At 37.6% G+C, this 15,990-nt stretch overlaps 3 protein-coding genes and 1 pseudogene across 3 annotated transcripts; 2 read left to right on the top strand and 2 right to left on the bottom strand.

Moving 5' to 3' along the window:
• The first annotated feature begins 346 nt into the window (after positions 1 to 346).
• LOC110638004 (WRKY transcription factor 22) lies at positions 347 to 1,974 on the top strand. The gene is made up of 3 exons (XM_021788402.2): positions 347 to 906; positions 1,012 to 1,122; positions 1,276 to 1,974. The coding sequence occupies exons 1-3, from the start codon at positions 503 to 505 to the stop codon at positions 1,766 to 1,768; spliced, it is 1,008 nt and encodes a 335-aa protein (XP_021644094.2). The 5' UTR covers positions 347 to 502; the 3' UTR covers positions 1,769 to 1,974.
• A 406-nt stretch (positions 1,975 to 2,380) lies between these two features.
• Positions 2,381 to 4,912, bottom strand: LOC110638030 (pentatricopeptide repeat-containing protein At3g61520, mitochondrial-like; annotated as a pseudogene).
• A 145-nt stretch (positions 4,913 to 5,057) lies between these two features.
• On the bottom strand, positions 5,058 to 7,650 carry LOC110638031 (3-methyl-2-oxobutanoate hydroxymethyltransferase 1, mitochondrial). Its single transcript, XM_021788429.2, has 5 exons — positions 7,088 to 7,650; positions 6,714 to 6,920; positions 6,496 to 6,642; positions 5,655 to 5,708; positions 5,058 to 5,567 (listed from the first exon to the last, which is right to left on the bottom strand). Exons 1-5 carry the CDS (start codon positions 7,502 to 7,504, stop codon positions 5,304 to 5,306), a joined length of 1,089 nt encoding a protein of 362 aa, XP_021644121.2. The 5' UTR covers positions 7,505 to 7,650; the 3' UTR covers positions 5,058 to 5,303.
• A 1,662-nt stretch (positions 7,651 to 9,312) lies between these two features.
• On the top strand, positions 9,313 to 13,472 carry LOC110638039 (uncharacterized). The gene is made up of 10 exons (XM_021788446.2): positions 9,313 to 9,670; positions 10,349 to 10,485; positions 10,583 to 10,756; positions 10,968 to 11,204; positions 11,291 to 11,391; positions 11,493 to 11,565; positions 11,645 to 11,713; positions 11,974 to 12,081; positions 12,853 to 12,978; positions 13,116 to 13,472. Exons 1-10 carry the CDS (start codon positions 9,337 to 9,339, stop codon positions 13,308 to 13,310), a joined length of 1,554 nt encoding a protein of 517 aa, XP_021644138.2. The 5' UTR covers positions 9,313 to 9,336; the 3' UTR covers positions 13,311 to 13,472.
• The last annotated feature ends 2,518 nt before the right edge of the window (positions 13,473 to 15,990 follow it).

The following is a 15,990-nucleotide window of genomic DNA, read 5'->3' as shown; positions in this document are numbered from 1 at the left end:
GCACACGCAGTATTGAGGACATTGATAGGCGCGCCTACAGAAGAGCAGTTGTAATTTTTGATATGATTCTGTTTTGTCGGTAAGTTGCGATCCTCCGCTTATAAATAAATAAAAGAGCGTGTGGACTTTTGGATCCTCATCAAAGGGGGAGAGGCCACAGCCACAGCCCCACCCTTTGACAATGTCTAAAGTCAACCCAAAACCAAAACCAAAACCAAAACCAAAACCAAAACCGGTTTTCAATTGTCGGAGTGACCATTGTGAACAGTAATTGACAAGACAAGCACATTGAGATGCCAAATTGCGAATGCCAACCCTTTCTAATATTCTATATATATATTTATTGTTTCCATACTCATTGCAACCCCTAAATCCCCTCTCTCTCTCTCTCTCTCTCTCTCTGTAAAAAGTCAGCGCCTTCTTTTGGCTTCTCTCTCCAACATTTGTTGCAGAAGGAAGGTACTGATTCACAGAGCTTTTTAGCTTCACGCTACCTTTTGCCATGGACGACGACTGGGATCTTCACGCTGTGGTCAGAGGTTGCACCACTGCCTCCTCTTCTTCCTCCACCACTGCTGCTACCACCACCACCACCTACTCCGTCGGTTCCCTTACCAGAGAAGATTTTTGCTTTTCTTCCACTTGTTCTTTTGAGAGTGAACAACCTGGTCCTCTTTTTTCTCTTCCCGATCCCTTTGAGACAAGAAATGCTATTGGGGAGTTGGATGAGCTTTACAAGCCCTTTTTCCCCAAATCTAATCAATATCTTTATTCTCCACAACCACAACCTGCCCCCATTTCTTCTCTTGCCGTCTCTAAGGAACAAACGCAGATAAAGCAGCCCAAGCAATCTCATGCAGCCTCCGTCTCCACTGCAAATTCTCATACTCCTCGATCTAAAAGAAGGTAAATCTTTTTCAATCTATTTAAACTAGATGATTAATGAACGAATTTCTTAGAAACATCTCCCAAGAAATTCAAAAAGAAGCTCATGTGTGTATGTAACTACAGGAAGAACCAGCTAAAGAAGATATGCCAAGTACCAGCAGAGTCTCTTTCTTCAGATGTGTGGGCATGGCGAAAATACGGGCAAAAACCCATCAAAGGCTCTCCATACCCGAGGTAATATATTTATATGTTGATTTTTTATCAAAGCTTGGCTGTTTTCATTCGAATTCAGTCTCTTTGCCTTTTTTTTTTTTTTTGTTAAAGTTGTCATCTAGTCGGAGATCCGTTTCAAGTATCTAATTGAGGTTTTCTTGTTCATGATAACAGGAGTTATTACAGATGTAGCACCTCAAAGGGGTGTTTGGCCCGGAAACAAGTTGAACGAAACAGATCCGACCCGGGAATGTTCATAGTAAGCTACACAGGCGAGCACAACCACCCTGCACCCACCCACCGAAACTCGCTCGCTGGTAGTACCCGCCAGAAGTCCACCACACCACAAACCGTTGCCGCCAGTGACTCTAACAAACCCTCGCCGCTAGCCAAACCCACTTGCTCATCACCTGCAACTTCCTTGGATGACGAGCTTCTACCCCAAAGTACAAACACAGAAAGCAGAGAAGAGAAAGACGCAATGGAAGATGAAGAAGAAGATGATTTTGGTGGGTTCTCTGATATGGCTGTCAGTGACGATTTCTTCTCTGGTTTGGAAGAACTCGCCGATCCGGTCGCCGGAGACAGCTTCACCGATCACTTTCCAGTGAACTTTGGCCTCCCCTGGCTAGCAAACAGTGCTGCTACGGCCGCAGGCGGTTTCTGAGAGTGGCCGGAAAAACCATTGCCTTAAGCCTTTTTTTATTTTCAATTAGTTTTTCCATTTTCTTGTCATGTATACACTTGTATGATTTTAGGAGTAGAATCTTTCAAGGCACCATTGCTGTTTACCTGTGCCTGTGAGTGTTGTAGAGTAAAAAGAAATTCCATTTCTTGACGTGTACTGATTATTAAAATTAGCTTACGGATTCACCTTCCTGGTTGGCTCGATTAAAGCTTAATTGTTGATTAATTACAATTATTGGTTAACCTTCGTTAAGATAAATTGTTTTGTTCTTGTACATGAGAGGTTAAGATGAATGATTTTATTTATTTATTTATTTTGAATTGGACGTTAAGATGAGTGGTTGGTGCGAGGGGAGACAGCATTTGATATAAAAATCTGATGGTGTATGGGTGTTTTGTCTTGCCTAGCCCCTTGGCATATTTACCTCTCAAAGAAGGAATCATCCATGGCACATTGGCATATGTATGGCTGAAATACCAGGACACGGTTTGCCTCCCCTTCGGTTTCTCAGCAAGAATCAGATACAGTGAGTCTAAATTTGTTTAATTTGGTTGTTATTTGGACAGAATACTGACATAGCAAGATTACAGCTTTTCAACAGACGTATTTAGCAGATTCAAATAAATAAATGACTAATATTTGATGGAAAAAATCTGTCACGTATCAAATATATAATAATAATAATAATAATTGCAGCAAATTAATCATCAATGCATTACTAAGAATCATATTCTTGTTCCAAACATTTGAAACCCCGTATTGTTGAACGAAGTTTTTTTACTTCTCTATTTCACCAACAGCAGAGAGCCATTCTGTCAGTATCTCCATGGTGATGTAATCAGGATTAGAAGTCTGCTCTCTCATTTTATCCATTAATTCAAAGGCTGGCTTCAGCGATTTCTTCTCCCGAAGACCTTTGAATATGGCATTGTATGTTGTCATATTTGGTCTCACTCCCTTAACTTTCATACCATCTATTAAGGAAACAGCAAGTTCTACATCATTATTCTTGCACAAAGAGTCTATAAGGATATTGTACATCTCAGTATTAGGCGGTACCTTTGAAGCTGCATCCATGTCTATGAAAACCTTCATTGCTTTATAAACATTGCCATTTAAGCAATATGCACGTACTAGAGCTCCATATGTGACAGCTGCAGGTGACAGACCCGCCTTGATCATCTTTCTCATCATTTGGTGAGCAACTTCAAAATCTCCAAAGCGTTATGTGTGATGCTATCAGGGTTTATTCCAGCTTTGAGCATCTCTTGAACTCTATCCATCCTGTTCTCGTTGCAAAATCCGCTAATCAAATCATTACACAACGTCTGGATGAAACCCAGCCTCTTTCAACTTTGACAAAACAGAAACGGCATCATCCATCTTTCCAGCTTGGCTCAAGCCAGAGATCAATTTACAGTAAACTACTGCATCCGGAAAGCATCCCTCTCTCAACATTTGATAAAAAATTTCCATTGCTTTCCTGATATTGTTAATTGTTCACATTATAAAAAGCATTGATTACAGATATAGAAGCAAAAACATTGACTTTTAAACCTAACCTTTCCATCTCGTCCAATACCTGAACTGCAATATTGGTTCTTCCACTTCTGCACATACCGTTTACCAAAGTATTAATAGTAATCTCATTTGGTACAACCCCCTTTATTTCATCAGCTTTACAGAAATCGTCAATCAAACAATTGTAGATAACAGTATTAGGCGCACACTTTTTTTGAAATTTAATCCTTTCCAGCAAACCCAAACCTTCTTCTTGCCTCCCAACTTTACAAAGTCCACTAATCAATGTGTTAAAAATAACATATGGTTCAACTTAAACTCCATCAACATCTTGACATCCATTCATCCGTTGAAACACCTCCAGCGCCTCATCAATTCTCCTAAACTTGCACAGGTGATCAATAAGAATCCCAACGGTGATAACATCTGGCTCAATATCCATTTCCTTCGTCTTTTCCATATCTACATTCATTCAATTAAACTTCCTATCCCTCCCCAACCATATCAATATTGCATTGCAAGGAGCCACCTACAAAGCAGCTCCCAGAGTCATTAAGTCAAGAAAAAGATCACAAGCTTTAATAGTCCTTCCATTCCTACACAGCACAGCAATCATCCGAGTTATCCAAATTGAATTATGAAAAACAACAAATTCACCGAATTTCAACACCAATCCAAAATCTCCTCTTGTGTAACAATCCTCCCTAAACGTTCTCTCTTCATCAACCAAGAGAAAATAATATCACCAGTAACATCATCCGGACGATAATCAAACTCTGGTCGAAGCATTTCATCGAGCACCTTAAATGCATTGTCAACAGGCCCAGCTTTTTGGAGCAGTTTGATGAAAACATTACGAACTTGCGTGTTCTTAAAAGAGAGTCTCAAGTTTATCGAACAGTATGATAGACTCCTCCACTAAACCATTTCTCCCAAAACAGCGAAGTAGAAGTATCGCGGAATTGATAGTAAGTGGAATATTCCATTCTTTAGACGTCTTATAAAGCTCATATAAACTCGAGCGGGAATCAGGTTCACAACTAGCGAGCCAAAGATGGTCTGGAATGTAGAGGAGAGGAATTGGGTATCTGGTAATGGGGAATTGTCTTGGAGAAATTCAAGGAATTTGAGGGCTTGTGAAGAGGAGGGCAACCGGCGGGCGATCTGGAAGAGAAGGTGAGAAGAAGGGGCAGGATTGGAGAAGAGGAGGTGATTAAGTTGCGTCGTGTTCCATTCATGGTCTGGGATTTGGAGGAGTTGCACGGCTTGCTTTACGTTTGAGTCATCATATTGTTGTGGTGGTGCTGATGGTAGGGTGGTGGATTCCGTGGAGAGACAACGGAGAAGGAGAGAAGAGAATATGATAGTACAGGATTCGAAGAAGCGGATGAGTTTTGGATGCTTTGATGCTAAGAGTGTTATACGCATCTTATCTAAAATGTAGAACTTTACGATGGCGATTATGCAGAGCAGAGGCTTTCTGCTTCTGCATCAGTTACAAGATCCTTTCTAATTTATACCTTCTGGAGGGAAAAAGGCGCTAATTTTATGCCCCCAGGAACATGGGTTGGGCCTGAGGAGTGAAGTCTGAAGAAGGTTAGTTTGGTCTTTTGGGAGCCATAATGAACTACTGTAATAATCCCGCAGCCAGGTTCCCTTCGTAAAATTTCTACTTCAAGCTCAAATAAATTGAAAAGATAAGGAGCAAGAGATGTCAATCCAATTCCCATAGCTAATGCGAGCAAGATTCCCAATAAAAGTTGACATTACTTTCTGATACGCTCGGTTTCACAGTTTAGACATAACTAGCAAGTATAACTTCAGGAAACTACTTGACGTAACTCAGTTTTCATACATGAGAAAAAAAAAGTCGTGGGAATTTTCAAAACTAGGCACTAACATCATTTCTAGCCTAGCATTTGTAAATGCATTGAAGAATTATTGGGCTCTTCTGGTACTAATAAAAAGGCAGATTTGCTAGATTGGTCCATATTCAGTCATTTGCTGGACTTCCAACATCAAATAATTCAGCTGCTTTTATCTTCTCAGCTGCTGCAGCAGCTGATGATGCTGCCTTGTCCAAACCTAGCTTTTGTAGTTCATTCACGAAACCATTTATATCTGCTGCACTGATTTTATATGGACTATAGGCAGGACAAGGGAATGAACCATTTGATACTTCTTCCTTATATTCAAGTAGAGCTTTGTTTATGACATCTCCCACACGTGCATACTGCTTACAGAATTTTGGAGTAACCTATACCAGGTAAAAACAATTCCTCTTATTGAAAATTGTAGAGGTAGGAAAGAATCAACAAAACCAGGAAGTGATTGCGGGATTAACTTTGGCATGATGTGGATGTTGCATCATTCCCAGAAGATCATGGTAAACTAGCACCTGCATGGGCAATAAGATACAAAATTATAAAATGAACCTTCCCATGTCAGTGTGACCATACAGGCTGAAATAACTATGACAAACTTCATGCTCAAGAGACACTAGACATAATCTACACTCTTAGTTATACTATTATATAAGGAAACCCTCTGTTAAGCTGTCAGAAATGTAATTAACTTAAACACCCTTTACCATTGAAATTGTTAAAAAATAAGGATTTTTACAGATATAAAACTTTAAAATTTAAAAGAGAAATAAATCCACTTTGCTTAGAATTCTCAGCGCAATTTTGCATAACGTTGAAAACAAGAGTGATAATCAGTAATAATTGTTGGAAAGGAAGGAAAGGACAAGATGAGAAGGATAGCATGTGCAAGTAGGGGACTGGGTCCAGCAATTTCTAGTAGTTCTTGTCAAAAGTTGTCAATCAACAAAAGCACATTCAACAAACCAAAAGGTAAAAAAAAAAAAAAAAAAAAATAAGTGGCTACAAATGCCAAGTTTTTATCTTTTAGTGGGATTGCTATTTGCCATACTCTACTGTTAAAAATCCAAAGTTCTTTAGTTAAATATCATTTATTCAGGCACGCAGTTATATGGGCAATTGACAGAAGCAATCAAAATCTTTCAGTATCATATCCAAAAAGGAAAATTAGATCTCAGAACATACCTAAAGGTTTATATGATTCAAATCAAACCAAATAATCCTGCCATCTAATTGACAAACAAAATTAGATGACCAAACAACTCCACTGAAATAAAAGAGAGATAAAGAGTCTATACAAACCTGGCCACCGCAGAACGGCCCTGCTCCAATGCCAATGGTGGGAATTCGAAGAGAAGATGTTGCTGCAGCAGCTACAGGCGCAGGTACACACTCCAAAACCACAGAGAAACACCCTGCTTCCTGCAGAGCTACTGCAGTCTCCACAACCTGCACAAGAAAGACAATTCAACACACAAACAAACAATGTCAATAGCAAAATAAACACGAAAAAACCAGACCTTGATAGCACTGGAAATATTCTTCCCTTGAGGCCTGAATCCCCCAAGAACACTGATGGCCTGAGGAGTGAGTCCTACATGGCCCATAACTGCAATTCCAGCCTCAACTATAGCTTTGGCAGCTGTAATTCTTGAGGGTGAACCTCCTTCCAACTTAACGGCGTCCATTCCTCCCTCCTTCAAAACCCGAACCGCCGTATCAACTGCCTGCTCATAATCCAAACTGCAACATCACCATCCATTCCACACTTAAAACACGAATACAAATTATTACAATATTCCTTTCGCCCACCAAATAATTCAAGAATTCCCCAATAGCTCAACAAAAATATTATAAATGTATAAGTATTAAGTTCCATAATTTCTATTGGTACCTGATTGGCGCTGGACTCATAGGTGCCAAAGGGCAAGTCACCAACGAGAAGTGGCCTTTTGGCGCCGCGAGCAACAGCGCGGCAATGGACTAGCATCTCCTCAAGGGAGATAGGGAGAGTGGTATCGTAACCGTGAACAACCATGGCGGCCGAATCACCGACTAAACAAATATCGATGCCGGCTCTGTCGAGGTGCACCGCAGAGGGATAGTCGTATGCTGTTACAACACTTATGGGCTCACCCTTCTTGTGCTTTTGCTTCAAATGGGTTAGAGTGACTCTCTGGTTAGGGTTCTGGGGCTTTGGTCCTCCGTAGACGGTGTTTTCCGGGACATTGCTCATACAGCGGAGGCGATGGAAGAGATAATGCGGTCTGACAATGGAAGGCGACCTGTAGAGTTTGGTGAAGAGCGCCATTTCGGGAGCGAGGGAGAGAGAGAGTGTGTGGGGGAGGTAGAGAATGAGAAATAGAAGAAGTGATCGAATTTGTCGGTGAGGAAGGCGGCCAGTGCGCTTGGTGCGACGAATGACGAGATCGTTTACCCTTTTGTTTGGATCTTAATTGTGCAGTGAAGGGAAGAGAACTTGAGCAGAGAAAATGCAGAGAAAAATAATTTTCTTTATAATATTTAGATTAATTATTAAAATATGAAAAAAATCTGAGTAGAGAAAATGATATTTATATTTATAAATAATTTATTTTCATAAAAAATATAATTTTTTTCTCATTTTCTTTCAATTGAGGGAGAAACCTTTTAAATCAAATAAACGAATAAGAAAATTTAAGAAAAATTAAATTTATTTTTTTTAGACAAATTATATGATACACACAATGGGTATATTTCATATTTTTAAATTCATGTAAACGTGAAAAGCATTAAAGTTTGGCACTAATATTGATTGCTACAATCCCACGCCCACCAGCCATTGTTCATCTCGTGCTTCTCATTTTGATCCTCGATGGCTAAATGCTTTTACTTCCCAACATCGTCTGCCCTTGTCTTCTCATCAATCAAGTGCCATTCATCTCGCACTCTGCCATGGCTTCTTCGAGTATTACCCTTAACTTTTCTCAACCACCCGCTGCTGCCCAAATTTGCTTTGAGTTCAGTCAATTTGAAGATAAATAGGAAGCGGGATTTATGTTCATTTGGAAAGCTAATTAAGTTGATCATGAACACTGGGGTCGGTCGACTTATTGATAGGATGGCAATAATAATGGAAAAGTAAGAGTTTTTACAGATTCCTGCGTTTTGGTTTCTTTCTTCATTCTCAATTAAAACCAATTCTTGCATTTTAGTTTCTTTCTTGAGTTCCCCTTCAGCCCAAGTTATCCTTGAATTATAGAGATAAAAGGGCTGTTTGTGGGTAAATTTCACTCTAAATCATTCAACTTAATTGGTTGGTTTATTATAATTTAGCTGCCTAATAGAGATGGAATTTTAGTGAAAAGAATGCTATAAATAATACAGACGGACGAGTGAAAAGTGAAAAAAAATTAAATCAATTTTTTAAAAAATAACTTTCTTTCATAAAAAAAAATTTATTTTTTATTTTTAAAATTTTAATAATTTTATTAAAATATATAAATACTTATTATATATAAAATAAACACACATCATTACTTTAATATTATAATTAAATAATAAAAATATTTTTATGAAAAAATATATATTTTTAATATATAAATTATTTTTTAAAAAATAAACAAAACCTTCAAATATCAATTTTACATAATTTTAAAATGACATTACATTGGCGTAAGGACTTTAAAATGAGATTATTGGTTAAATGTGAAAAAAGAAATAATTTTATTTAATTAATAAAATTAAATATGAAAAAGCTAACAATATAACTGCTAAAATATAAGGATAAATCATTAAAAACCAAACAATGGCAATATAATTTATAGTAATTAATTAATGCAAGTTATTTTACTTCGTAAATCTTATAAAAATTAGAATTTTGTAATAATTTAATTTAATTAATTTTTTTATTAATTTTTATATTTAAAATAAAAGAATTTATTTTTTTAATTTAAAAATTTTTTATAAAAAATAATGTATAATTATATAAAACTTATTTAAATTTTTTTATAAATAATTTTTTTTAAGAAAAGTGCTATTTTAGAGGAAAAAAAAGTAAAAAAAAAAAAGAATTCCAAAAAAAAAATAAAAAAGAAAGAAAGCACACGTGTCTACAACTCCATATCCATCTAAGTGCTTCTCGCACTGGTCACTTCCCTCACAATGCTTGTAAATTACGCGCCACCTTCATTGAAAAAGCCACTCCTTTTGGCGTCATCCTCGCTCTTCTCTCCTCACACCACTTCGCGGCAGTCGCCACTTTCATTCTCCAAACTTCTTCATTTCCACTATCGCCGGAGTTCATTCCATACATTCGCCGCCATGGCTGAAGCAAAAGACGCTGCCTTCTATTCTCCGCCAGAGCACGACGTCGGGAGTTGGTACTCGGTGCCGGACCTTCGGCTTCGCGACCATCGCTTCACTGTTCCCCTCGATTACTCTGTTCAGCGCAGTGCTTCTCCCAAGATCTCCATTTTTGCTCGAGAAGTCGTGGCTGGTATTACTACTGCTGCTACTATCTCGATTCAATTAGAGGATTCATTAGCCGAATTATTGATCATGGATTGACTTGTTTGATCTTGTTTTTGTTTGAAATCACTTATAGCCTTTTGGGTTTCCAATAAGTACAGTACCAATGCGAAATAAACCATATACTTGTATTAAGAGTTTGAGGATCTAATAAGGATGCTTGCATTTTTCTCTGGAAGATGGTTGACGCTATTGTCTTTAGAGGGATGAGATGCCTCAATGCTTATCCCATAATTTGATATTTGTGCTGCAAATTTACTGCTCAAGCACGACTGCTTGAACTTAGCATGCTCTCTAGTTATAGGCAAAAACTATGCATAGTTGCCATTTTGAAGTCCTCCATATATCTTTTTTCTATAATTTTTTGAAACAATAAAAGTCTACTCTCTACTTTTTTTTTTTTTTTAATTTGAGCAGAAAAGTCTACTGTCTACTGTTTTGAACAACTGAAGCAGTTGTAGTCATTTCTTCAGTTGCTTCTATAGATTAGGTTATAGCTACATGGATTGGCAGCGTGGACTTCAATTTTGATCCTCTTCTTGTTTCTCATTGTCTTTTTTTTTTTTTTTTTTTCCCTTTTTGCCCCATTGTATTACTTTACCTTCTTCTATTGCAATCCCCTGTTGATTCAAAATGTGCGTTGCAGTTGGGAAAGAAGAACAACAACTGCCTTACCTATTATTTCTACAGGGTGGACCCGGCTTTGAGTGTCCACGGCCAACTGAGGCTAGTGGATGGATACATAAAGCATGCGAAGAATTCCGTGTTGTTTTGATGGATCAGGCATGGATTTTGGACACTCCTGTTATACAAAATTTTTACTGAAAGGCTCTTCCTATATTCATAGTGTATTTGCTCTTGCTAAAGTATTTTCTTGCAGCGAGGAACAGGCTTATCAACTCCTTTGACATCATCATCTATGTTACAACTGGGTTCTGCACAGAAGTTGGCTGAATACTTGAAATATTTTCGAGCTGACAATATAGTGAATGATGCTGAATTCATCCGAGTTCGTCTGGTTCCTGATGCTGGACCTTGGACAATTTTGGGTCAGGTATTAAGATTACTGATTTGTCTTGGTTGTATTTTCCTTTGTGCATGCTATACTAATGATGCAATTCTTATGCTCCAATTACTTTGATCATTTGTTCCTACAGCAGTTCTCTGTTTCAGTCATTTTCCAATTTAATGTTCAACAAAACTGTTTTGGGCGGTTTTGTTATTGACAGCTCACTCTCTCTCTCTCTCTCTCTTGGCTTTTTCAGAGTTATGGTGGCTTTTGTGCTGTAACGTATTTGAGTTTTGCACCACAAGGACTGAAACAAGCCCTGATAACTGGAGGAATCCCTCCAGTAAGGAGTGGATGCACTGCTGATATTGTCTATAGAGCATGCTATGAACAGGTTATTCGCCAGAATGAAAAGTACTATAAGAGGTTTCCTCAAGATGCTGAAATTGTTCGTGAAGTTGTGATCCATTTGGCGGAATCTGAAGGAGGCGGGGTGAGGATCTTTCATACAGAATTTTGAAACTTTTTTGTTCTGATTATATATATGTATGCCCCAATTCACCCCTCTTTTCCAAATAGGTGCTTCTTCCATCAGGGGGAATATTAACTCCAAGAGGACTTCAAACTCTAGGTCTTTCTGGTTTAGGATCCAGTTCAGGTTTTGAGCGTCTTCACTATATGTAAGACATCAAAACTCACTTTTCATCCCCATCTTTATAATTTTCTGGTTAACTTTTCTTCTTCTTCTTCTTCTTCTTCTTCTTCTTCTTTTGACCTTAAGGTTTGAAAGGGTGTGGGATCCCATCATAGTTCCGGGATCAAGAAAGCAAATTAGCGACTACTTTTTAAAAGCTGTAAGCATATTGCTGTGCTTTTGATATCATTGATGTAAGTATCTTGTGGAACCAATCTTAAGCTATTTCTCTTTGACAGTTTGAAAATTGGTTGGATTTTGATTCAAACCCACTCTATGCTATCCTGCATGAGCCCATATACTGTCAGGTAGATTCCTTTATTCACCTATAGAACTTACTGTCTGATTGGTGGGCTTGCTATACGTTTGAATATGGTGGAGAAATTTTTTTTTTTTTAATCACTTGTACATGATGAAACAAGGCTAGCATAGTCAAGTCCAAGCAATTCACATTGCTGTTTTGCAGGGTAGAATTGCACTGTCATAAGCACCTGAGGCACTCATAAATATTTTGATTGTTGAGATTTTTTTTCAACTTTCTAAATCTTTTTACTTTTTAATTTTCAAGGATGATTCATCAAACTGGTCTGCTTACAGAATTTTGGCTGAAGACAATGGTAAATTTGATGCAATCAGGGCTGCAAAAGAAGGCCGGCCAGTATTTTTCACAGGGGAGGTCTGTATAACTTCTAACATGATATCTGCATTCACATATTGAATTCTGTTTAATATAGAGTGCAGGATAGTTTTGGGAGACAATAAATATTAAAACTAATGTAGCTAAGTGGTTGAGTATCTGCCAAATGGTGCAGGCAGTAATTAAATTTTAATAAAATTCTTCTTTGAGTTTGTCTTTGCAACACTTTCTTGCACACTGTTGAGCTGGTGGATTTTTTCTTAGCAAGCCCACTGATATTCATGTTAATCGAACATATTGTGGATGTTTATCTGTCTTTGTTTTTATTTCTTATATGTACTTCTATCCATGTAGAAATGAAACAAATAATCTTTATGTGGGGAAAAGGGATGGATTAAAAGTTCAAAGAAAGCTAAAACCAAATAACTGAATGAAATAGCATCCTTGGTTGATTTCTTGGGAGAGCTTTTTTGGGAGCTTTCTCTTTATCTGTCCTTCAATATGCTCATTCATTCATGTGTCATGTTCTCAAATGATGACTTGGATATTATCATGTGTTTGCCAAACTTGTGCATTGTCTTTAAACAAGACACCTGTTTTCCCATGATTTCACCATAGTACAGATTTGTGGCCTATTTATCAAATGCTAAAGCTTAACCTATCAATAGAGAAAAAGGACAAGCCATTGTTTTCCTCTGGTATTAAATACATCTAATGTTTTTGCTTGCAATAATAATGTTTTTTAAATGGATATCCACCATGGGCATTAGTTTAAGTTTGTTATGGTGTCTGGGATCTTTGCTTCTGCAGATGGTGTTCCCATGGATGTTTGATGAAATTCATGCCTTGAGGCAGTTTAAAGATGCTGCTGAGTTATTGGCTGAGAAGAAAGATTGGCCTCCCCTTTATGACATTGCTGTGCTGAAAAATAACAAGGTGTCCATCCAGCAGCCTTTCTATTCCTGATTCATCTTCTCAAATGATTTTTATAGATTTTTTTTTTGTGACTAATAAAAAATTGACTTTAAGTTTTATTGTTTGGATGTTGTTATTGATTTTGTAATAATTGGCAGGTACCTGTTGCAGCTGCTGTTTATTATGAAGATCTGTATGTTAATTTCAAGCTGGCAATGGAGACGGCTTCTCTGATAGCGGGTATTAGACTATGGATAACTAACGAATATATGCATTCTGGTCTGCGGGATGCAGGGGGACGTGTTTTAGATCATTTGTTGGGAATGTTAAATGGAAAGAAGCCATTGTTCTGATAACCACTATACTTTCTTATAACAATGGCTTCCTTCTCCCCTAGCCAGTACATTTCCCATGGTTAAAAATAAAAAATAATGTACTTGTATCGATGGCTAATGTGGATTGTTTCATATCAGACTTCCTCTGTGATGTGAGAATATTACAATCTTTGAAGACCATCCCTAATTTTCATCGTTAACGTGTATGATAATGGAAATTTCATCTACAAGGTGAAAGCCCCTCTCAGGTACGTGATGGCGTTGCCAAAAAAAGCAAATCTTTTCTTTCTTTTCTGTTTTTTTTGGGAATAATTGTCAAACGATCTTAAAAATAAACCCAGCAACTGAAAACTCTTATGAGTCAAATTCTGTTGTATAGCTGGAAATAGAAATTCTTTTATTTTATTTTTTGTGGGTTAGTTATAGCACAGCTGTATAGTCTAGACTGATTCTAGAATTTTCTTTCCTTTTGTATATAGACACACAAGGATTGACCAAATGAGTATAAAAAATATTCTTCCCAATTATTTCTTCTCTGTTATCTTTATTTTGTAGCTGTTTGGCTACTTTTGCATAGTATCAGAGCCACTTTCCAGTGGCCTCCTTGTGTTTGGTAAATTGATATTATAATTCCTACCTCATTCCATGGAGGAAGAAATCTCTTCCAAAACTGACAGTGGAAGTAGTCACCGTGAAACCTCTCTTGTTATCGATCGAACCAATGATCCATATTATCTCTGCAATTCTAATCATCCCGTTATGTTGTTGGTAACTGTTCCTTTAAATGGATCTAACTACTTATCCTCGAGCCGCTCGATGAAGATTGCCTTTAGAGCTAAAGATAAACTTAGCTTCATCAACGGCAAGTGTCTTTCCCCTGATATCAATTCTCCTTCATTTGAGAAATGGCAGCGTGTCGATAGCATGGTATTATCCTAGATCTTAAATTCAATTTCTAAGAAACTAGTTGAATCATTTATTTATGTAACTAATGCTTATGAGCCATGGATTGAGCTTGGACAAAGATTCGGTGAGAGCAATGGCCCCTTGCTCTATCAAATCAAGCGCAAAATTAGCTCCTTTGCTTAAGGGAATCTGTCATTGATGGCATATTTCACTAAGCTTAAAAAGCTTTGGGATGAGCTTTCCTGCTTAAGAAGCTTTCCTGTCTGTACTTGCGAATCTGCAAAAGCAGTATCTGATCTGGAAAATGAAGATAAGTTGATTCAATTCCTCATGGGATTGAATGATAGCTATGACCATGTTCGCAACTAGATCTTGCTGAATGAACCACTTCCTACCATCAACAAAGCGTATTCTATGGTCCTCCGTGTTGAGAAATAATGTGAGGTAAATTCTGTATCTGATGCAATTAATCATTCTGGTGCAATGATGGTGAAGGGATCTGGACTTAAGAAAAATAAAGAACCAGGTATGGAAAAAACAGCCTATGAAAACGAGAAATACTCTAAGAAGGAAAAGGAAGAAAAATATTGCAATCACTGCAAAACTCAGGGTCACACTCGAGAGTCATGTTTTAAGCTCCATGGGTACCCAGATTAGTACAAGAATTTTAAGCAGAGACGAGCAAACCGGAACTAGGCATGTGCAGCCTGTGAGACATCGATAGATGATGAAAATTTTGATGCACCATCGCAAACGCCTGATTGGAGTCCTAACATTGCAGCTATAATACAACAAGAAATAGCAAAATACATTAAGGAAAAGATGATAGTTGAATCAAATGTTGCTAATTGTTCAAATTTTGCAGGTAACAAGAAAAACCTATGTTTCCTTAGTGATGATGGTAAGAGTACATCAACCTGGATAATTGACATTGGGGCTACTAGCCATATCTGTTCAGATTTGGAATTCTTTTCTCATGCACACAAACACTCAAAACACTCACCAGTACATTTGCCTGATGGTAACCAGCAAAAGGTCACTCATATTGGTACCATTAAATTGCATCCTAAGATTACCATTACAGATGTCCTTTATGTTCCCAATTTTAAGTACAATCTTTTGTCTGTGAGCAAACTTCTCCAAAATACAGTTGTGCTTATTCATTTCTTCCCATCTCATTGTACCTTGCAGGACTGTTGGACTAGGGAGATTATCGCTATTGGAAAGAAAAGAGCTGGATTATACAAGCTGGATGTTCCTTCGTTTACTTATGGTCAAAATAAGGAATGTAATGCTGTTCAAGCTAATGTCAGTGTTTCATGGCATGAACGTTTGGGTCATGTGTCTGATTCAACCTTGCTTAAAATACCATATATTGATCATTCCTCTGTTAACACTTCTGTGCCATGTGAAATTTGCCTTTTATCCAAGCAGCAACGTTTGCCTTTTCCTACAAGCACCATTACTAGTAAGGCAATTTTTGAGCTAATACGTATAGATTTATGGGGCCCGTATCACATCCACACCCTTACTGGAGCACAGTATATCCTAACTATTGTTGATGACTATAGCAGGGTAAATTGGGCTTACTTAATGAAAGATAAAACACAAACTTTATCCCACTTAGTTATGTTCCTAAACTTGGTTACAAACCAGTTTCAAAAAAGGGTGAAAATTATTCGATCAGATAATGGCTCAGAATTTATCAATTTTTCATGTCAAGCAATGATGCAGGAACATGGGATACTTCATCAAAGGTCTTGCCCATATACCCCACAGCAAAATGGGGTGG

This window comes from Hevea brasiliensis, chromosome 2 (assembly GCF_030052815.1).
Source record: "Hevea brasiliensis isolate MT/VB/25A 57/8 chromosome 2, ASM3005281v1, whole genome shotgun sequence".
Taxonomy (NCBI): Eukaryota; Viridiplantae; Streptophyta; class Magnoliopsida; order Malpighiales; family Euphorbiaceae; genus Hevea; species Hevea brasiliensis.
Note: the sequence above shows the minus strand (reverse complement) of the source record. Positions and strands in the feature narration are given on the sequence as shown.